Source organism: Lygodium microphyllum, chromosome 27, assembly GCF_053477565.2.
Source record: "Lygodium microphyllum isolate KBCC chromosome 27, Lygodium_microphyllum_v1.1.10, whole genome shotgun sequence".
NCBI lineage: Eukaryota > Viridiplantae > Streptophyta > Polypodiopsida > Schizaeales > Lygodiaceae > Lygodium > Lygodium microphyllum.
In genome coordinates this window covers 65,035,660-65,055,857 of record NC_141161.1, presented here as the reverse complement: position 1 = coordinate 65,055,857, position 20,198 = coordinate 65,035,660, and the positions used below count along the sequence as shown (strand labels likewise).

Sequence of the window (20,198 nt, the reverse complement as noted above, 5' to 3'; positions counted from 1 at the left end):
AGAGGATGCTAGGAATATTTTGATGAGATACTATGGCACAACCAGTAGTGCACACAAAATCCAATTAAAACAAAAGCTCAATACAATGGATAGGAAAGGACGGCCCATACACGATCATGTGATTGAGATAAAGATCATTGCAAACTAGTTAGCTCTAGTAAGAGCTGATGTAGATGATGAGGATTTGGTAGCTGCAACCTTGAATGGTCTGGGATATGAATATAAATCTTTTGATACCTCTATCTCAGTGTGGTCTAATATGCCACTTAGACAAAAATGGCATTTGTAAGCAACTCTCATGTAGTTATACTCCACATCACAATGGAGTGACTGAACAAAAGAAGAGGGTACTTATGGTGACCACCTATACAATGCTTAATGAGAAAAATATACCATTGTACTACTAGGGTGAGGCTATTATGCTAGCAATGCATGTGCTGAATTGAACCTTGATTGAAGGTATTCATGAAATGACACAATGTGCTTAGTAATATGATTTAGACTATGAGGAAACATTCAACCTGGTTGCTAAGATGGCAACCATCAAAACAATAATTGCTTTGGTTGTAGCAAAGGGCTAGAAATTACAGAAGATGGATGTGAAGAATGCATTCCTGAATGGTGACCTAGAAGAAGATTGATGGATTAGCCTAAAGGATATATACATCCACAATATCTAGATTATGTCTATAAGCTAAAAATGGCTCTCCATGGACTGAAATAGGCTTCAAGAGCCTGACATGCATGCATTAGTAGTTACTTGTAGAGTCTTGGCTTTACAATTGGTAGAGTTGATCACAGTTTGTTTACCAAAAAGATTGATGCAGCTTGATTGTGCTAGTCATCTATGTAGATGATCTCATTATTATAGGTGATGATGACATTGGAATACAAGATATGATGACGATGTTGAAAACTAAATTTGACATGAAAGATTTGGATGAGCTAAAGTTCTTCTTGGGCATTGAAGTGGTAAATTCACCCAATGGACTTTGGCTGATGCAAAAACAATATGCATTGGAAATGCTAAAGAAGTATAGCATGACAGATTGTAAGCCACTTTAGACTCCATTAGATGAGAATGTCAAACTAGATACAAACATTGGAGTTGAAATTCCAGATGTTACCATGTATAGGTAGATGGTAGGAAGTTTGATATAACCATCATTAGGCCTGATCTTAGTTATGCAGTTGGGCTTATCAGTCAATTTATGCAAAAGTTTAGGAAACCTCATTTGGATGTAGTGAGAAGAATCATGTATTATGTCAAGGAAATGGTAGACCATGCACTTTTTTATGAGAGAGATAAAGACCTAAAGCTTATGGGATACAGTGATGCAGATTGGGCAGGATGTCCTTATAATAGATGGTCTACTAGTGGCTATGCATTCAACCTTGACAGTGGAATGATTAGCTGGAGTAGCAAGAAGCAACCAATAGTTGCACTATGTAGTATTGAGGCATAGTACAAAGGTACTGCATTAGCAACCTATGAGATTGCTTGGTTTTGTTGAAGTTGATGGTTGATTTGGTTATACACACAGAGGATCTAGTGACATTGTACTGCGATACTATGAGTAGTGTGCTACTGGCTACAAGCCATATTTATCATGCCAGAACAAAACATGTAGAGGTACACTATCACCTCATATGTGAGATGGTACTTGCACGAAAGGTGGATCTCTTGCATGTCAAGACAAATGATCAATTAACTGATATCTTTACCAAGTCACTAGGTAAAGATGAGTTTAGTCACTTTAGACATCTACTTGGAGTACACTAATCTTCTTGAGCTTGAGGGGGAGGGTTGAGAGAGTCAAGCTCATCGCCAATATTCTATCCCCGACATGATAGTTGTCTAGTCTAGTTGTCATTAGTAGGTGTGTGTGTGTGGACTAATAAGTTGGGCTAGTAAATTGACTTGTGTTAGTGAATCATGGTTTGGTTAAATAACCTAGGTTGTCTCATAAGTGTTGGGTGAGACTGTGAAAATATAGGAAATGGTTGAAGAATAATGAAAGAGGAGGAGAGCATGTAGCTCCATCTTTGGTTGTCCTTGCTTGTAGTTTTTTCATTGGTATTGATTAACAATATTTATTTTTGAAGGAAAACCAATATTTTTGAAGGAAAACCAATATATGTATAACCAATAAATGGGTATCTTTAACACTTGATATCTAGGTAAGTTTGTTGTTATTTATCTTAGTTTGTACTACAATATAAACAAAACTATATAGCATAGTATAATACTGTTGCTTCACAAGAAAGGGTTACTCTCCCCATAATTATGGATTCTTAGAGAGTAGTGTTCCAATTCTCCACCATGCTACACATACATATTTCTTATCATTTTGACATTTTTTTCTTTAACATTTGTCTTTTTTTTTTTTTGGTGTGAGGTGGTATGGACATTGATCATGGCTCTTGTTGATATACTCAACCATAACACTACGGATCTTTAGTAAATATGGAGCAATTTTACATTGAGATTTCTCTCACTCAAGGTGACAACATTTGTGATGTGGATTTTTCCACTTGATATTGCATTGACAGTGAAGTCTAAACTATGTTATGACATGAATGAATGTGAAGATGATAGGTTTCAACCTATTTGCACGTGTTGACATTACGATACCTCTCTTCTAACAAATATCAAGGCAGTAATGAATTTTCAAAAGCTAGTGACATGAAAGCATGAAGGTTTCATGTTGTAGAAACATGTGTGCTAGGTACTTACTACTAGTCCTAAGGTAGACAAGTTTATGAGACTCGTTGTAGTCTGTAAACAGTTCGATTCCCAAATGATAAATGTAACAAATATTGCAATTCCTTCGATACCGACCCTCGATTCCTCGAATCCTAAGGTGTGACGGATTGACTGCTAATGGCGGGCCCGGTGAGGGTTACAACTTACACAGTACACTTCCTCTCTCTGCCTGTGCCGTCATCATCCATGGTGGGGCTGCCCCCTGTGGGGGTGGCCCTCCAGGGAGCGTGCCATACATGAAAGGACGGTTCTCCTCGCTCCGCAGGTCGAGATTTGTTGTCACTCTCAGAAAGCGATGCAGGGCTGACTTGCTGTGTCAAGCTTCTCTGCACACGCGGACCCTTTGACAGCAAAAACGGAGCATAACACTCCATCTAGCTACAGACTACGCAGGTCTTCTACTTATTGCCTCATGCCATGCATTTGTTCTATGCCTGACCTTATGCTTCTTTTACCTGAGAGTAAGGTTCCATCAAACCTCTCGTAACCTTTGTTCCTTTGTCTGCAGGGAACTTCACTATGAGTGTTTGTGACATTTGAATCACAGAGTACGGAGAAAGGAGAAAGGACGATGCAAGGAATCTCAGCGATCGCAGGGGCTTGCCACTGTCCCATGCCAGTCCATTCTTGCACAGCCGTGCAGTGTCTGTCTAATGGCCAGCTTCATGCAGCATCACATTTGGTTTCCTGTCACATTAGACCTAGCTCAACATGTCGGGAGCTCGCTGTTGCTCTTCACCATCCGGCGCCCCAACGCCTGCACCTGTGCAATCACCTGCGCACATCATCTTCTATTCAACGTCCGAGGGAAGTTTCTGCATTTGCAGGGGTATTGACTACAAACTGTTTCTCATTGATTCTCTACTGAAATCTGATTTCCATTTATAAAGGGAACTGTATTTAGCTTCTGCCTATAGTTTGGTGTAACTTTAACAACTAGCACCTGTTCTGGTAATATTATGATGAAATTGAACATCATGTTTTTGTGCAAAGCATCTTTGTTTTAACAGAGTAGATGCTTGCAAACTATGCCAACTTCGGGTTGTCCCATGTTGATCATCTGACAGATACTCCAACATACTCATTTTCATGCAGATCTCAACGTAATCTCAAAAATTTATCTTACCTAAAAGGTATAGAATCACTGATTACATCGGTTTCCTTGAAGTACTCACTGATTGAACTGGTTGGGGCTGGCCAATCGTGTGACTTCATAGCCATAATGTTGTATGTTTTGCTCAATTCTACTGTGTGGCTGTCCTGTAGAGGGAATGGCCTAATGAATGTGGCTATGCCATGGCTGCTTGTCCTTACTAGGATCCAAATCTCGTAAGATCTTGTTGCAAACAATGATCTGGGTCACATGATGGTTCAAATACAGGCATTATGGTCTATTAATCTATATTTAAGTTATTTCTAGCTTCTAAATTCTCATTTAGTAATGTCTTCACCATTCTGATAGAGCTTGATCACTTTAAGACTATTGTTTTAGGTAGGGAAACAAAAACTTTTTAAGTTGGGTTAGAGGATGTGATACATGCTTTTGACAATTCCTTTGGCTTATCAACCCTAACAAGATAAAAGATGGATCAAGTGAAATCATGGATGAAGGTAATGTGAGCAATGTCTTCACCACATTACCAAAGCTCAACCAAACTTAGTATACTACATCGGGTATGGAAACAAAAAATTACACATGACTCATAGCAAGCAGTACTATGATAGTGATAATAAAATTATTGAGCTAACATGTTTCGGTTTATTATATGAACCCCAACATTTTTGACATGCAACCAATAACCATCCAATGACCAATGGCCAAAATGAAGGTAATGCAAGCAATGTGTCTTCACCACATTACTAAAGGTTTACATTTGGTATACTATATTGGGCGAGGAAACAAAAAATTAAACATAGGACTCATAGCAAGCAATACGGTGATATCAAGAAGATAAGTATTTAGTCAACATTTTCAGCTTTGTTATATGGACAGCAAACCACATATCCCACACCACCAAACTTGCACCCACACCCAAAAAAAATAAAATAAAATCGATGCTACAAAATGAAGGTAATGCAAGGAGTGTCTTCATCGCATTACTAAAGCTTAGTTGCATTCAGTATAGTACATTAGGTATGGAAACAAAAAATTATACACAGGACTCATAGGAAGCACTACAATAATACCCAAAATAAAAATATTAAGTTAACATTTTAGCTTTTTCATATAATTCATAAAACCATTTGACTTTTTGTTTTTTCTTTTGGATATACATGCATATTAAAGCATGTTCTAGTTAATGCAAACATAACCACTCTAATGTCTCTAGACAGTAGACAACAACTCTAGGTAAAGGTGGCAACCACCAACCGCAAACCATAGCTTGCACAATTAGTGGGCAATACCACCAATTGATAGGGTGGCAACAAGCAAGAATGAGACGACAACTTGTAGTGGGAGGAGGTGATGATCATGATGAGCAGAGGGATAAGGGGGAGTTGGCATTGAAGGTGGAATGGAGGATCAAGGGTGAGAGTGGTAGTGTAACAGAGTCCCCTTTTGAGCTCGTTGACATACTGAAAAGGCTTGTGCGTTGTTTTAATGAATAATTGCTAGTTGGGATTGATTCAAGAGCCAAAAAGATGCTAGAAAATTGGGATGTAGTTTTAGTGGCAATGTTAGGTACTTGAACAATTTCTCCTAGCCCAAGAAAAGGGTGGCAAAGCTCTATGGGAGTGATGGAAGCTAAAGAACATGGAGAGAAGATAATAGAGTATGAGAGAAGATGAAATGTAGAAGAAATTTGAAGGAAAACAAGTCTGATCAAAACGTAAATGTAGGTTTTGAATAGTCACTCCCCTTCATGTGTGTGTCCCACACTGGTGAGGGCAGTGGATGATGGTAAATGATGAGGATGAAGTAGGTAGTGATGTGACACCTAAGACAAAAGACTCTTGGATTTTGGGGATAGTGAAGTTGGTAAAGGTAGAAAAGTGACCGCCCATGACGTGTATGTTGTTGCCAAGGTTGCTACGTGTTGCTACGTGCCAAACTCTTAGTTACACCTCATAAAATAGGGTGTATAGTGTGAATAGGTTTAAACTAGCATTAAGAGACAAATCCTAATGCATGCATATGCAATAGCATGTCAAAGATCCTTTTTATTTGCTATCTAATTGAGCTCACAACCAAGAGGCAAAAGATCACAAATTCTAACTTCGTCTCTCAATATCCCGAGAGTGGTTGAAGACCAAGGAGATGCATATGATGGAACATAGAAGGCAATGGAAGGGCCTTCATGAGAATGTTTGCAACATTGTCCTTTATTGGACACTAGATCAACTCTAGCTCACCATCCAAGGTGTGCTCTTGAAGATAATAATACTAGACCTCAATATGCCTTGGATAGGCATGAAACATCGGGTTATTTGCAAGAGCTAGAGCGTTTTGATTATTGATTCAAAGAGGAGTAGGTCCATCCTATAGAGATCTATTATCTACTAACATGCATTGAAGCCAAATTGCCTTTTGAGTAGTGGAGCACACTGCAGGGAACTCTTATCTTCATTGAAAAAAGTACAATATGTTGTTGCTTATTGTGCCAAGAAATGGCATTGGATTTGAGGGAGGGGAGAAGATGTAGCCTATGGTGGATCTACTTGTATCAAGGTCACTAGCCCAATTTGAATATGAATAGCTTCAGAGACTAACCCCCTCTCTACACAATCTCGTGAGAACGAGTGTCGTGAAGGTATTGTGAAACTTAGAGCAACAAACCACAAAGACTCAGACAAAAATGTGCAAAACTAAAACTCTAAAAGCAAAAACACAAACATAGATAGAGAAAGAGAAGAACTCTAAAGTGAATGAATCAATGTAGTAAATGTATGTAAGAGTGTATAGAATGCTCAAGGGTGGAGCATTGAGTGTTGGAGTGTGATGTCCACTGGAGATGGATCCGGAGTGCTGAAACCACCAGTCGAAGATGTTAGAGTGCTGAAAAGTGATGAATGCTGATCACTAGAGGTTGTAAACAGCCAGATGACAACAGGGAAGGTGGAGGATGATGCAAGTGGCCTGTTTGACAGCAAAATGCAAGGTTGCAGCAGTCGCATGGGGCAACAACTTGTCTCTTGGCTCAAGGGGCTGGAAATGTAGGGTAGGTAGCTAGAATGATGATGTGCACTAGTGACAGCTGCAGGTAGACAGCAAATGCAGTAGGCTGAAGGATCTAGGCAGAAGGGTGGTAGTTGTAGACAGGTCACTAGGTGCTAGAGGAGGAAGGGTTGCAGTTGGCAGGGGCTGCACAACTGGTAGACTTGAGTTGATGGTTGAAATCTGCACATAGACGTGAGAAACCTACTCACAAGGATAGGATTGAATAGTGAGCAGCTTGTCTATTGATAAACTTGGAAGGATCCTCCCAAATTAGGGTTTTGCATGTGGGACATAGAAGCCCTCTAGAATTGCTCCTTGTTTAATGTTTTTTTTTTTTTTGTGCAATTTACCATTTTGGGACTGTTTTAAAGAGCTAATCAATGGGTAATGAATTTTTAGCTCAACATTCCCTCATAGGCCCAAAACTAGAACCAAGAAGGGATTGGAAGAAAAGCTTAAGCCCATTTTGTTTACCCCAAGGTATCCCATCCCAAAGCAACCAGGGCAATAGACAAAGAGTGTACGCTAGTTGCTCAGTGGCCTACCAAGACTAGAAAGGCGATGGTTATGTTACCAAGCGAGTCCAAGTAGTCACCCTAGAGAGGACAAGACATTGCATAAAGGGTGCTCGTCGGTTGCCTAGTGATCTACCAAGTCTTGCAAAGGTGGATGGATCCACATTGAACTTTTTTTTTTTGGGTTTTTTGGTTGATAGATATGGTTTGTGGCCTTTCAAGTAATTGTGTCTTGTGGGGAGAATGACAAGGGATGGCTAGATCCAACACATCACAAAACAAACAATGCTAACCGAACTACTTGAGGGTGTTGATGACCAGGAAAAAGGGTGAAGAAAGATGGTGGTATGGTAGTGAAGAAATGTCGGTGGAGACAACTCAAGATCTGCCTAGGTGTGCTTTGCACAATGAGATGCATAGAGGATTGTGCTACATAATGAGAATGTGCATGCAGTAGGTGCCACTTGGATAATGTCCCTCTTGGGTGCCCTTTACAAAGATGATGAAATCATGCAACGCAAAGAAGGTACAATACTCGGGAAGGCTGATGTCAAAGAAAAATGTTGAATCCTGTAGAGTACCATAAAAGAATAGGAACCTCCTCTCACCCTTGGATGTTGATGTTGAAGGAGGAAGAAGAGCTTGATGTCGGTCTTTGTGTGGTGCCGAGAACCATGAAGACGAAGACGAGGATGACGCACCCCGATTGGAAGAGCAAGTACAAGTCACTTTGCCCAAGTTCCCTTTACAAAGATGATGAAATCATGCAATGCAAAGAAGGTACAATAGGAGGGGAAGGCTAATGTTGAAGAAAAATGTTGAATCTTGTAGAATACCATAAAAGAGTAGGAACCCCCTCTCATCCTTGGATGTTGATGCTGAAGGAGGAAGAAGAGCTTGATGTCGGTCTTCGTTTGGTGTTGGGAACCATGAAGATGAAGATGAGGACGAAACACCCCGATTGGAAGAGCAAGTAGAAGTCATTGCCATGATAGCATCTAGAGAGATGTTGCAAGATTTGCCTCGGGAGGGAAAGCCTCCATCTTGCTAGAAGAGCAAATCTCCTAGCATGATGAAACCATGAAAGGAATGGTGTGCACCCCAAGTCTCCAACCTAGGAAGGACCAGTGGGAACTTGCATATTAGCCCTACATTGAAATACAAAACCCTGCAAGAGAGATCAAAATCTTCAAGATAGAGGTTAGTAGTGAGATGCTTCAAAACAAAACAAAAGAGAGAGATTTGTAGTGTGTGCATGAGTGAATGCAAAGGTTTTAATCTAATGAAAATTTTACATCACATTGAGGGTAACTCATCCAAAAGTCCGAATTATGACTTGCAAGGACCTACCCTTGACCTGGTCCTGTGCCTTTATCCCTCACTACCAATGCAATTTTCTCCCTTGTCAAGAGCTAGGGATGCCGGAATTGTGATTAATTTGTTTGAACTATAAGTTAATTCTCATTTTGGTGACGATAGGACCAACTACACATCCTTGTCGTCCATGAAGGAAGAGACAATTTTCAAACTGTCAATTTAATGAAAGTGTAAGAAAGTACATCGAGGGAAACTCATCCCAAAGCCTGAATCAAGTCTTCCAAAGGACTTACCCTTGACCTGGTCCTGTGCCTTTATCCCTCACTACCAATGCAAAGTTCTCCCATGCAAGATCTAGGGATGCCAAGAATTTCGAATAATTTGTTTAGGTTATATTACGTTAATTCTCATTCTGGTGGCAATAGGAATAACTAGACATCCTAGCTGAAAAAATCAGTGTTGTCATCCACAAAGGGATGGACAATTTTCAAACTTTCAGTTTAGTAAAAGTTTTACATAGCACATTGAGGAAAACTCATCCCAAAGCCGGAATCAAGTCTTGGAAGGACCTACCTGTGAGCTGTCCTGTGCCTTTATCCCTTTGTTGAAAGCGACCACTGTGTTGGTAAGTCTAAAATGCATCAGCACTAACTCAAATGGGCCCTGGAATAAGCAGTCCTGTGGATATCTATTGACAAACATGAACTTAACGTACCACTCTTGTTGAATAATAGATTGCATTCCCTCACGGAACCCTTCAATTAGACCCACGGCAAGGAGTCCATGGAAAAGGTATGATATCGTCAAGATTAGCTAGGACTAAAGTCTAAGCTTGCTTTTCTATTCAGGTTCAGGAGAAAATCTAGTTGTTACATGTGATGTAGGATATTTATGTGTACTTTGAAGTTTTTGGGACTCTGATTTTGTAATTTTGGGCTCTCTATAATATATTTTTAGATTGTCATCAACATGTGAAGGATGCATTTTACAGGATGGAGAAAACATTGAAAAGTTTGATGAGCCTTTAACAGAAGATGAAGTTGAAATAGCAGCCGACTTGGCTTTGGAAGAAGGTGGTTTCTATTTTCACATGTTTCCTGTGCTAAAGTTTCATCTGTGTGAGAAGTGCTCATATGCATGATTTTATTGCATGACTTTGTAGCTGATACTTACCTATAACTTTGTGGTTTGCCTGACACTGTTCCATTTTGTTGAGCCTCAGGACAATGAAGTGGTGCAATGCTGTTCCCAAACATAGCACTATGTTTATTATGATATTTTATGGACCTGTCTAGGTTACAGCATTGTAAGGGGAGGGGTGAAAAAGGATAATGTGGTGAGATAGAAGTCAGAATCATGGTCCAGCAGCAGTGGGAGGTAGGAAACAAAGGCCTATTATACAAAAATAATTGCAACAATATGATACTAGTCTCATGAGAGAGAAAAGAAGAGGCACAGGTGTTGCAAGCCAATTTATTCAAATGGAAGCACAGTGTGGACATCAATGTGTCTTTCCAGAGCACTTGTCACCTTTCTCCTATACCTGATTGGGGTTGAGCTTAAAATAGAATACAGGAATTGAATACCTAACCAGTTGGCTAAAGCCATGCTTTTAAAAGAAAGGGAGCTTTTTTAGCTGCCTCTAGCATGACATCAATTCATCTGTTGGAATGATAATCAGCCACCTTGACTGGCCTGTTAAGAAGTTGTCACCTCAATGAGCAAACTGCTGTGCACAAAGTGTGGCTTATTTGTAGGCAGGCTCAGCAAGCTGACTGAAACTTAGACATACTGGGCTGAAAGAGATGGAGTGAATTGGGCAGAGGCTAAAAGAGAATCTTTATTAGGCCTCTTCACATGGATTAGTTCTGCAACATTCACTGAAAATAAGGCTACCTTGTCTTTGAATCCCAAGCTCTCATCCAAAATTAGACATGCTTGTGTTAGAAAACCAAATTCCAATATATAGTGTGATAAGGAAAGAGAGACTGCACAAACTGTAAACACAAAAGGAAGTCAAATGCCTATGCAACAGAGTGGTGCCAACTTGCACCTTGAAGAGGAGTCAAGTGCCTATGCACCAGAGTGATGCCAACTGCTTGTGAACTAATGTGGAGTTGGGCACAACTACCTTTCGACATGGCTTTGAAACTAGTACATTGATGGCAGCCAAGGGTGTCTCATAGCTTGGCATTTGGCCTCATTTGGCTATTGAGCTCAGCTGGGCTGACTCATGTGCAGCTTGGCACTATCCTTTGCTTGCATTGGTGCATGTTTAATGGAGTGTATTTTCCTCGGCAGTGGTGGTAACCTTCGACTTTTTGTTAATGGCCTGTTTATCTAGATTTAGTGAGGTCATTCTTGTGCCATGCTTGAGTGCTCGGTTGTCTTTCGTGTTTGCTACTGTTGCTTTTAACTCTTGAATGAAAGTTTTGTCACTGCTTTGTGGTGACTAGCTCTTTGAAGGCAATCACACTCCTTATGCTATTTTGTTTACTTGAGGTAACATGCAAATCTTTTCTTTCTTGTTTTAGCTCATTATGATTCCATTAGAGACTCACTTCCTCTTTTGTAGTGGGCCAAAGAAGAGTGGTGACTATATGTTTCTAGCTTGTGAAAGGTGCTCTGCTACTAATTTGGACATTCTATAGTTTGTTGATGGCTGTTCTTTGGTGGATGAGGGAGAGCATATCTAGGTGCCTAGTAGAGGAGGTAGCATATATGTGCCACGCCTTTGCAGAGGTAATAGGGAGTTAGCACTAGGCTTTTGGAAGGCCTTCTATGCTACCTTGTTGTCTTTTCCTAAGAATAGCTCATAGAAGTTGTGCTCCAACTTATTGCCTACTTCTTTTTCTCCACTCCATGGTGAAAGATTACGCATGATTGCCCATGTGTACATATCCATGGTGCTTCCTCACTTTGCAAGCAAGCATGAGTTTCTTGATGTTCATCATCATACTCTCTCTTTTGTGTGACATTCTTGCTTTTGGGGGAGGGTGAGTTAGAGGACACTTGATTGTGTCAGAAGTGGAGCAGCGGTGGAAGCATAAACATGTGCTGAAATAAACTGCTGAAACACAAGACAAAAAGAGAAAAGAAAAGAACACGATACAGATGAGAACTCAGATGTATGCACGGAAAATGGAATCCATAAATCTGAACATGAGACAGTCGCATACAACAGTGAGTCACTGGCTGCGTGGGCACTGGCACTGGCTCCTCTCTCCTCAGAGTCTGCAGATGGTGAAGATGAAGTGATTGACTGAGGAGGAGCCACTGAGTATAAATAAGCTGAAAAAGTGGGGAGCAATAATGCTGGTCGGACAGCATTTAATGCTGGCCGACTGGTGCATAAAATGCCCCAATGGCATAAAATGCCACACCAGAAAAATACCTAAAATACCTAATAAAAAATGCCCAGCCCAGATCAAGCTCAGACTCACACATGAGCTGACAAATACTCTGCTAACACCCTCTCTCAGATCATGAGTGATCTGATACAATACAATAGTACAATGAAAAGGGATCAGAAACTATACAACATAGAACCACCAAGTAGAACCATGGATACCCAAGCAGTGGGTGATCAAGCCACCACCAAGGTGCCTCGGAGAGAACCTAATGTTGATGTCGATCGTACCAAACACCTGAAAATAGAGAAGATCATACCATGTCTCTGTGTCCATCACCAATATCTTGCAGTAGCATACAAGACCATCCTGTCAAAAATGCCTCTGAACATATGTGACCATGGATTCCCCGCCTTTGGTCAGACCGCCAAAGTGTCCCCTCATGTGAGCTCCAGACGAAAGCCTCCCGCTCTCTGTCAGATGACCAGCTCATCATGAACCTGGATGTCAATCCCAGCTCTAGGATTTGATTTCGCCAGACTGAAGTCGATGCGTCAGGGATGTCCCTCTCTGGAACCTGTGCACCTGTATAAAAGTATAGATGAGGCGTGGCTGCCCCATCTGAACACCCGCTCACACTCCCTCTCTGGCACAAGAGAGTCGTGAGGGATGACCTCATCACCACCACTAGAAAGCAGCTGAGGAAGGGGCCACCAAGCCCGTCCCGCAATCCAAAGAAGAGGATCCCTTCCACGCCTTGGACTTCACCTTGGTCGGAGGATTTGAGTCGGAGTCTGATGAAGAAGAGGACTCATCGGTAGAGTCAGCATCCCGCTTCGTCTTCTGCTCCTTCCTGGAAGCCGCTAACTTCTTGCAGTCCTTCCGCAAATGTCCCTTCTTGCCACAGTGGTAACACTGGGCCTTCGACTTCTTCTTCCCGTCACCCCTCTCTGAAGCTATATAAGCCTCGTCTCCATAATGTGCCGGAAGCCGCCCCGGTAATCTCAAGGATGTCTCATGCTCAAGAAGCATCGAGGTCATATGTAACTTAGCATCAGTGGAAGTGCACGGAGGAGCCATATGGAGAGGATAAGAAGAGAAGTAGAGAAGAGATGGAATTTAGAGAGGAAACACAGCCAAAACACAAGCAGAGACTACAGAAAATGAGAGTTCACATGCAATAGAACCCAAAATCTGATCAATAGAAGACAAAATCTGCTGCAGAAAGTCAAAAAATCAGTCAAAAACTGCCAAAAACAGAAAAAACGGCCTGAAGTAACAGTCACCCAACCACGAGAGATGCTGAAGTAGCAAAATGCAGGCTGTAAACTGGAGAAAAACAGGTAGAAAACTGTTGCCAGTAGCTGCAGATGAAAAACGCAGGCAGCAGAGGGTGCGTAACTAGCAGGCGATGGCAAAACTGCAAAAAACGCAGGCTGAAAACAGCCCCAAAACAGGTTGCCTGGCTGCGACAGCAGTCGTCTGATCAGCAGGGGTACAAAACAGTCCTGAAATCAGCAATAAAACACAGCAGAAACACAAATCCTGAAAACTGATACCATGTCAGAAGTGGAGCAGCGGTGGAAGCATAAACATGTGCTGAATTAAACTGCTGAAACACAAGACAAAAAGAGAAAAGAAAAGAACACGATACAGATGAGAACTCAGATGTATGCACGGGAAATGGAATCCATAAATCTGAACATGAGACAATCGCATACAACAGTGAGTCACTGGCTGCGTGGGCACTGGCACTGGCTCCTCTCTCCACAGAGTCTGCAGATGGTGAAGATGAAGTGATTGACTGAGGAGGAGCCACTGAGTATAAATAGGCTGAAAAAGTGGGGAGCAATAATGCTGGTTGGACAGCATTTAATGCTGGCCGACTGGTGCATAAAATGCCCCAATGGCATAAAATGCCACACCAGAAAAATACCTAAAATACCTAATAAAAAATGCCCAGCCCAGATCAAGCTCAGACTCACACATGAGCTGACAAATACTCTGCTAATAGATTGCCCATGTGTACATATCCATGGTGAAAGATTACACATGATTGCCCATGTGTACATATCCATGGTGCTTCCTCACTTTGCAAGCAAGCATGAGTTTCTTGATGTTCATCATCACACTCTCTCTTTCGTGTGACATTCTTGCTTTTGGGGGAGGGTGAGTTAGAGGATGCTTGGTGTGAGGAAAGAAGTGTTAGCAATCATGTTTGTCATGCACTGTCATCTCTTTCCAGTGAGCCTGAGTTTGAGTGAGATGGGGACATTAGGAGCTTTGACATGTCTGTCATGTGCTTTGATGAAGGAGGCAGCTCTATTTAGAGTATGCATTTCTTTTCTTAGTCAGATTAGTGTGCATTTCTAGGCACCAATCAGCTTGTGCAGCCCCTGCAGATTGTGATTTGCCGTGTCTGCCCCTGCCAGCATTTTCTCCCTGCCGCCTCAGCATTTTCTGCATTTTCTGGTGCTGGTCGGTCAGATTTTACTGGCAAACTACCACATTTAGTGGTTCACGTGGCTGGTCGGCCAGTTTAGGGGCATTTCAGCTATATATAGCTGGTCCCACTTTGGGGCAGATCATTCATTCTTCTTCCTCTTTTGCAGGTGCACACTTGGAGTTTGGTGTTCTTCTCTGTCATTTGCAGGGGCTGTTGGCTACACACTCCATCTCCGTGACTATCACCATCTCCGTCACCATCTCTGGTGCTGCCATCATTTTCCAGCCTGAGGGTGCCTTGATCTAGTGCTGTCATTGATGCTTTGGGCTTCATGCAAGGATTGATCAGTCCATCATTGTATTCATCATTCTTTCTAGATTCAATGCAGATTTCTCTTTTGTTCCTATTGTCTTCTCTCTTCTCCTTTTCTCTTTGTGTTCATGTTCCTCTTCCATTGTGCACTCTCACAAGAACATGGTAGCTGATGTATTACGTGTTGAGGCAGATCGTGTCATGAGCTTCTCAAAGGTATGTGTGGTTCCATGTCTTGCAATGCACCATACACTACAAGTGTTCGAAATAAATGTATGTAACATCTTTGGTAAAATTGTACACCAATGATGTTGAGGGCATCTCCATGGTGGAGTCAAGTTGTACGCCAATTGATGCTCAATGAGAGGAGACGTGATTTGCAGCAACAACAATGGGATAGGGGTGATGGTGAAAGATTGTATATCTAGTATGAGAGCTAAGGATCCATTGTGCTTGCTCCTCGCCTTTGGATGGGTTCCATAGAGAGAGAGATGTATTTATGTCTCAGAAAGCCGGAGTGGCCTATGAGACTAAGAAACTGATGCATCTAATTATGTTGTCTCAACTTGGGAACAACAATGAAGATGAAAACAACTAAATATGCTTATGCTAATGCCCACAATCATAGTACTGTTGAGCAAAGTCTCTCTCATATATATATATATATATATATATATATATATATATATATATATATATATATATATATATATATATATAGATAGATAGAGAGAGAGAGAGAGAGGCTGTGTTTCTTGGATAGGTTGGTAAATGATTGGATTAACCAGCAATCACAACAATCAATAAATTCAAAGAAAATGAAATAAACACTTTACCACTTAATAATGGACATCTGACATCCAATTGGCCCCAAAATTAACACCCCTTGTGTGATTTCTTCAGATTGTATTCCTCAAATCTTGTACTACATTGAGATTGTGCTCCAATCCCAAGAAGAGTCAAGCCTTGCCTAATATTCAAGAGGAATCACTCTCCAAGAATCCACTATTTCCCAACCATTGGTTATACAAATGACTGGTAGCACAAATCCCTCAATTGCCCCTTGAGTTAGACCTCGATATGCATGGGTTTTGGTCACAAGTGCCCAATTGGTTCATATAGGTGGAAATGTGAAATATCTTTCTTCTAACTCATTGTGTGAGTCCATCATAACCTATGACCATTCATTAGTGGAGAGCTCTAATACTCTTTTCTAGATATCTAGTAATTGCAAAGAAAATTTTTAGTAGATAATTGATTATGCAAATTAGTAAAAAGAATACTTTTTTTTTTTTTTTGAAAAGTGAATATGGAGAGAAGAAGGAGATTGAAAGAAATGCAGGTGAGAGAAGGAATAAATTGATTGATGCCTGAAAGATAAAAGGCTGGAATGGTCAAACCCCAACGCACAGTTCTTCATGTTTGTGTGGGCGCTAGATGTTAGTAGGGGAATGAGAAAATAATGAGGAAGGTTGGCTGAATGATGGATGATGGATGATTGAACGAGGGTGGCAACCTGCCTATAAATAGGCAAAATGGGGCCACAATTGGTAAACACGTGATCATGACCAAAATATGGGCAACCAGACAGCCTGTCCAATTGACCAAAATGGTCACATTGCCAAGAGTGCTTGGCCTTAACCTACAAATTGGCCATTGTTCTTCCACAATTTAAAATGCTAAGCCCTTTGAACTTGAAAGCTTGAGAGAGAGAGAGAGAGCATCCGTTCTTGGGTTTTGGGCAAGATGCCTTCCTCGTCTGCTTTGCAATCAGATCATCCCTGCCTCTTCCACTTTCTTAGATGGTTGGCACATTTGGTGTACCTGTAATGCCTTTGTTTTTGATCGGCATGAGGTATTTGTAGTCATGTGGCCTGTGTTTGAGGATACTCCTATGGCAGATCTGTTCTAGGATTTCAGCAGACTTGGTCCTCCCTAATGTGGCTGCTCCTTGGTTGGATATAGTTTGCTCTACTCCGATTGTGCTGTCCGCATGATATTTGTATGCTATGTTCTGATAGCCTTTTGGCTTGGCTTGTGATTGACAGGATTCTTGTGGCTGGCCAGAAGGCTTGAGAGAGAGCGTGCATTTTTACTTATGTAGTAGGTTGTTCTGATAGCATAATGGCTTCATTACAGTTGTTTCCATTCTTGTTTGGTTGGGCTGAAGGCCTGATGTAAATATTCCCATACATTAATACACAAATTTCACAGAAAGAGAGAGGTGTGCAATTAGATATTGTGCAGCATGCTGATCTTCTCCCTAGGGAGGATTTAGCTCCTTGGCATATGGCAATATCTTTTGCTTCTTTACTGTGACTTTTTGTATCTTTCTTGTCATTTGCCTTTTGTATGCCTTTGTGATTTGATATAATATAAATTACCCATTATGAGAAAAAGGAGAGAGGGGTGCAATTGCTATATTGGCATGATCATCTAGCAATAGGAATTTAAAAACAGGATTTGAATGCAAGTCTGTGGGTTCATAAGCCAGTGGCTTACCATCCTTGACTCCTATTTGAACAGAGTCGGTGGGTTGATAACCCAGCAGCTCCAAGGGCAGTGCAGCCATGCATGACCCTTGGATCACTCAGCAGTAACATGTGTGACTGTTGACATTTTAGTTTGAATATTACACCGAGTGCTTCTCTAGCTCTTGCAGATTGCAGGGTTACTTCTAATAATACTTTTTTCTTTGGAGTAGGTCCCTCTGTTAACGTCAAGTTCGTCTTGGAAAAAGAATGCCATTTTGGCCAAAGATTCAATGTGGTGGGCAATGATCCATTGCTTGGAAACTGGAATGTTGAAGCAGCGGTTCCTATGTACTGGGAAGATGGACACATCTGGAGTGCTGAATTGGTAACCTTTCTCCTTTCAATCAATCTCTTATGGGCACCTCAAAACCTTTGTGGTTGGCTATTTCTTTTCAAGCTTCTGGTTCTTTTCATTCAAACTCCAAAGCTTATTCTTTTAATCTCACCGTGAGTTCATATAATATATCGTGTGTGCATTTTTCTCTCCTTTCAATCAATCTCTTATGGGCACCTCAAAACCTTTGTGGTTGGCTATTTCTTTTCAAGCTTCTGGTTCTTTTCATTCAAACTCCAAAGCTTATTCTTTTAATCTCACCGTGAGTTCATATAATATATCGTGTGTGCATTTTTTCTGCCAGGACATACCTGTTGGAAGGCAAGTTGAGTTTAAATTTGTGCTGACGGGGAAAAACAATGAAGTTGAATGGCAGCCTGGATGTAATCGATATTTTGAAACAGAGAATATTTCACCTTTGGTTGTTACTGAATCATGGGATTTGGTGGATGCTCCTGAGGAAGCCACTGCAGAGGAGGATGTATCACCTTTGGCTTCTGAAGCATTAGAAAGTGCAGATGAAACTAGTTTGATAGAGGAGACACGAGAGTTGGGAAGAGATGCTCCTGCTAGTGCTGAGGCAGTTTCAGCTGACATTGATGCTAAGAGTCTGGATGAGATTATTAGTACTGAGATTATTAGTACTGAGGCAGTGTCCGCTGATGTTGATGCTAAGAGTGTGGATGAGATTATGGTGAAAACTGGACATGATAATGTGGACATTGAGACCCCATCAGAGGGTGCTGGTAACTCATCCAATAACTTTTCTGAAGTTCCTATGGCAGAGAATAATGTAGCTGCAACAGCTGTTGAAGCTGCAATGGGCATTAAGGGATAAACTTGAGATGGCAAGTAGCCAGGTTGAAACCCTGGATGAAGTGTATGATCACCATATATAAGCGGATATTGCGTTTTATTCCCCTCTTTCATGCCCAAAAAATCTGCATATTTAGTACTTAGTGTTATAAATATGCATCACCGCTGTGTCTTATTATGCTTTGTATAAGCAGCCTGTACTGCTGATGATACAGTTTGCTGTTTTATCTTGATTCTAGACCTGTCTTTGCTGGAACCGTCCCCATGTTGGATCTCGTCGGTCCATGAAGCTATTCTTGCAAAATGATGTACCAACCTCTTTCATTAGCTTTAATGAAGTGTACTATGTCACATGGTTTGCTTACTGCATTATGGCTGCTCATATTCCAAAAGTGGGTTTCGTTTTGTTTGTGCCAACTGTTTTGGGCTGATGATTGATGGTATACAAGCTAACTGCAAATTCCATGGTTTACCGTGAAGTGTCAAAAGAAAAATGCTATTATACTGCCTCCATATCTGTAATGAAGGAGACCTAGGATAGAGAAAGAGAAGGAAGAAGATTGCAGAGAGGAGAGAGAAAGGGAGAAAGAAAGAGGAGAGAGACTAAAAGAGAGATAGGAGAAGAGAGAGAGGGGGAGCTAGAAAGACTTGATTATTGATAATTGATACCTTAACTAAGTCTCTCAACACCTTAAATACCCCATCAGTATAATCCGGTGTTCTTGTGCTAATCTTGTGTATCTTATCTATCTATCCCATTTTGAATCAACAGTGTGAGTTTGACCACCAATTCTTGATATTAGGTCTGACAAATAATGGATATCATGATGTCTAAAACAAGCCCGTTGGAGAAAATTGATCATAACCTTATATGGGCAGTTGTGATGGAGACATTTGATGTGTCAAAATGAAGCTCATGAAATATACTTTTAGTCTATATAGGTTTTACATGACTATCATCAGGGTAGGGTAAATACTATTCTAAGATTGCTGTTTGCAAGCCAAATTGGGTCAAAATGGGCTAGTCTTTTGTCAAAAATTGCATTCTTTAGGTGGGGAAGCTTATTTAAGATTGTTGCTAGCCTCCAGAAGGTTTTTTCCAAGGATAAATCCTACCATTTAATTAGGTATTTGTGGATGGATCAGGTTTTTAGTTTCTTTATTCTTTCTCTAGTGAGATTGTCTCAAAAATGTACTGGATGATACCCTCTTCATCTATGGATAGCAACTCTTCCACATTGTCTTTGGGAGTTGTAAGAAAAGGTTTTAGCTAACTTATGTGAAAAACATTGTGTTTAACCCTTATTGCTCATGGGCATGTCAGAGATGAAATGTATTGTAATATGTGTTCATTTTTCCTTAGGGATAGACAATGGCAACAACAAATCCCTTGGCTTAAGAGTGTTGTCCTTATTTCGTTGGTATGGTATATATCTAGAGATAGTTCTTTAATATCCTTTTATAGGCCCTTACAATTGAAACTTTTTGCAATTCTATCATATATTTTAACGATGTCCAAATGACCAACAATAGGCGAAGAATGTATCTCTTCAATTATCTTTTGCATAAGAGGAGAGGTATGAGGGATTACAATCTTGCTATATGACCAAATGAGTCCATTTTTGAGTTGATATTGAGAGTTGTTTTC

At 40.8% G+C, this 20,198-nt stretch overlaps 1 protein-coding gene across 2 annotated transcripts; it reads left to right on the top strand.

Annotated features, from left to right (window-relative positions):
* Positions 1-2,894: 2,894 nt before the first annotated feature.
* Positions 2,895-18,901, top strand: LOC148012405 (uncharacterized). Of its 2 annotated transcripts, none has more exons than XM_087669420.1 (5): positions 2,895-3,228; positions 3,315-3,596; positions 9,750-9,831; positions 17,571-17,725; positions 18,039-18,901. In XM_087669420.1, exons 2-5 carry the CDS (start codon positions 3,339-3,341, stop codon positions 18,570-18,572), a joined length of 1,029 nt encoding a protein of 342 aa, XP_087525546.1. In that variant the 5' UTR covers positions 2,895-3,228; positions 3,315-3,338; the 3' UTR covers positions 18,573-18,901. The 2 variants fall into 2 exon arrangements, with proteins under 2 accessions (XP_087525546.1, XP_087525545.1); XM_087669419.1 differs by having other exon boundaries at positions 2,896-3,160; positions 3,276-3,596.
* Positions 18,902-20,198: the final 1,297 nt, after the last annotated feature.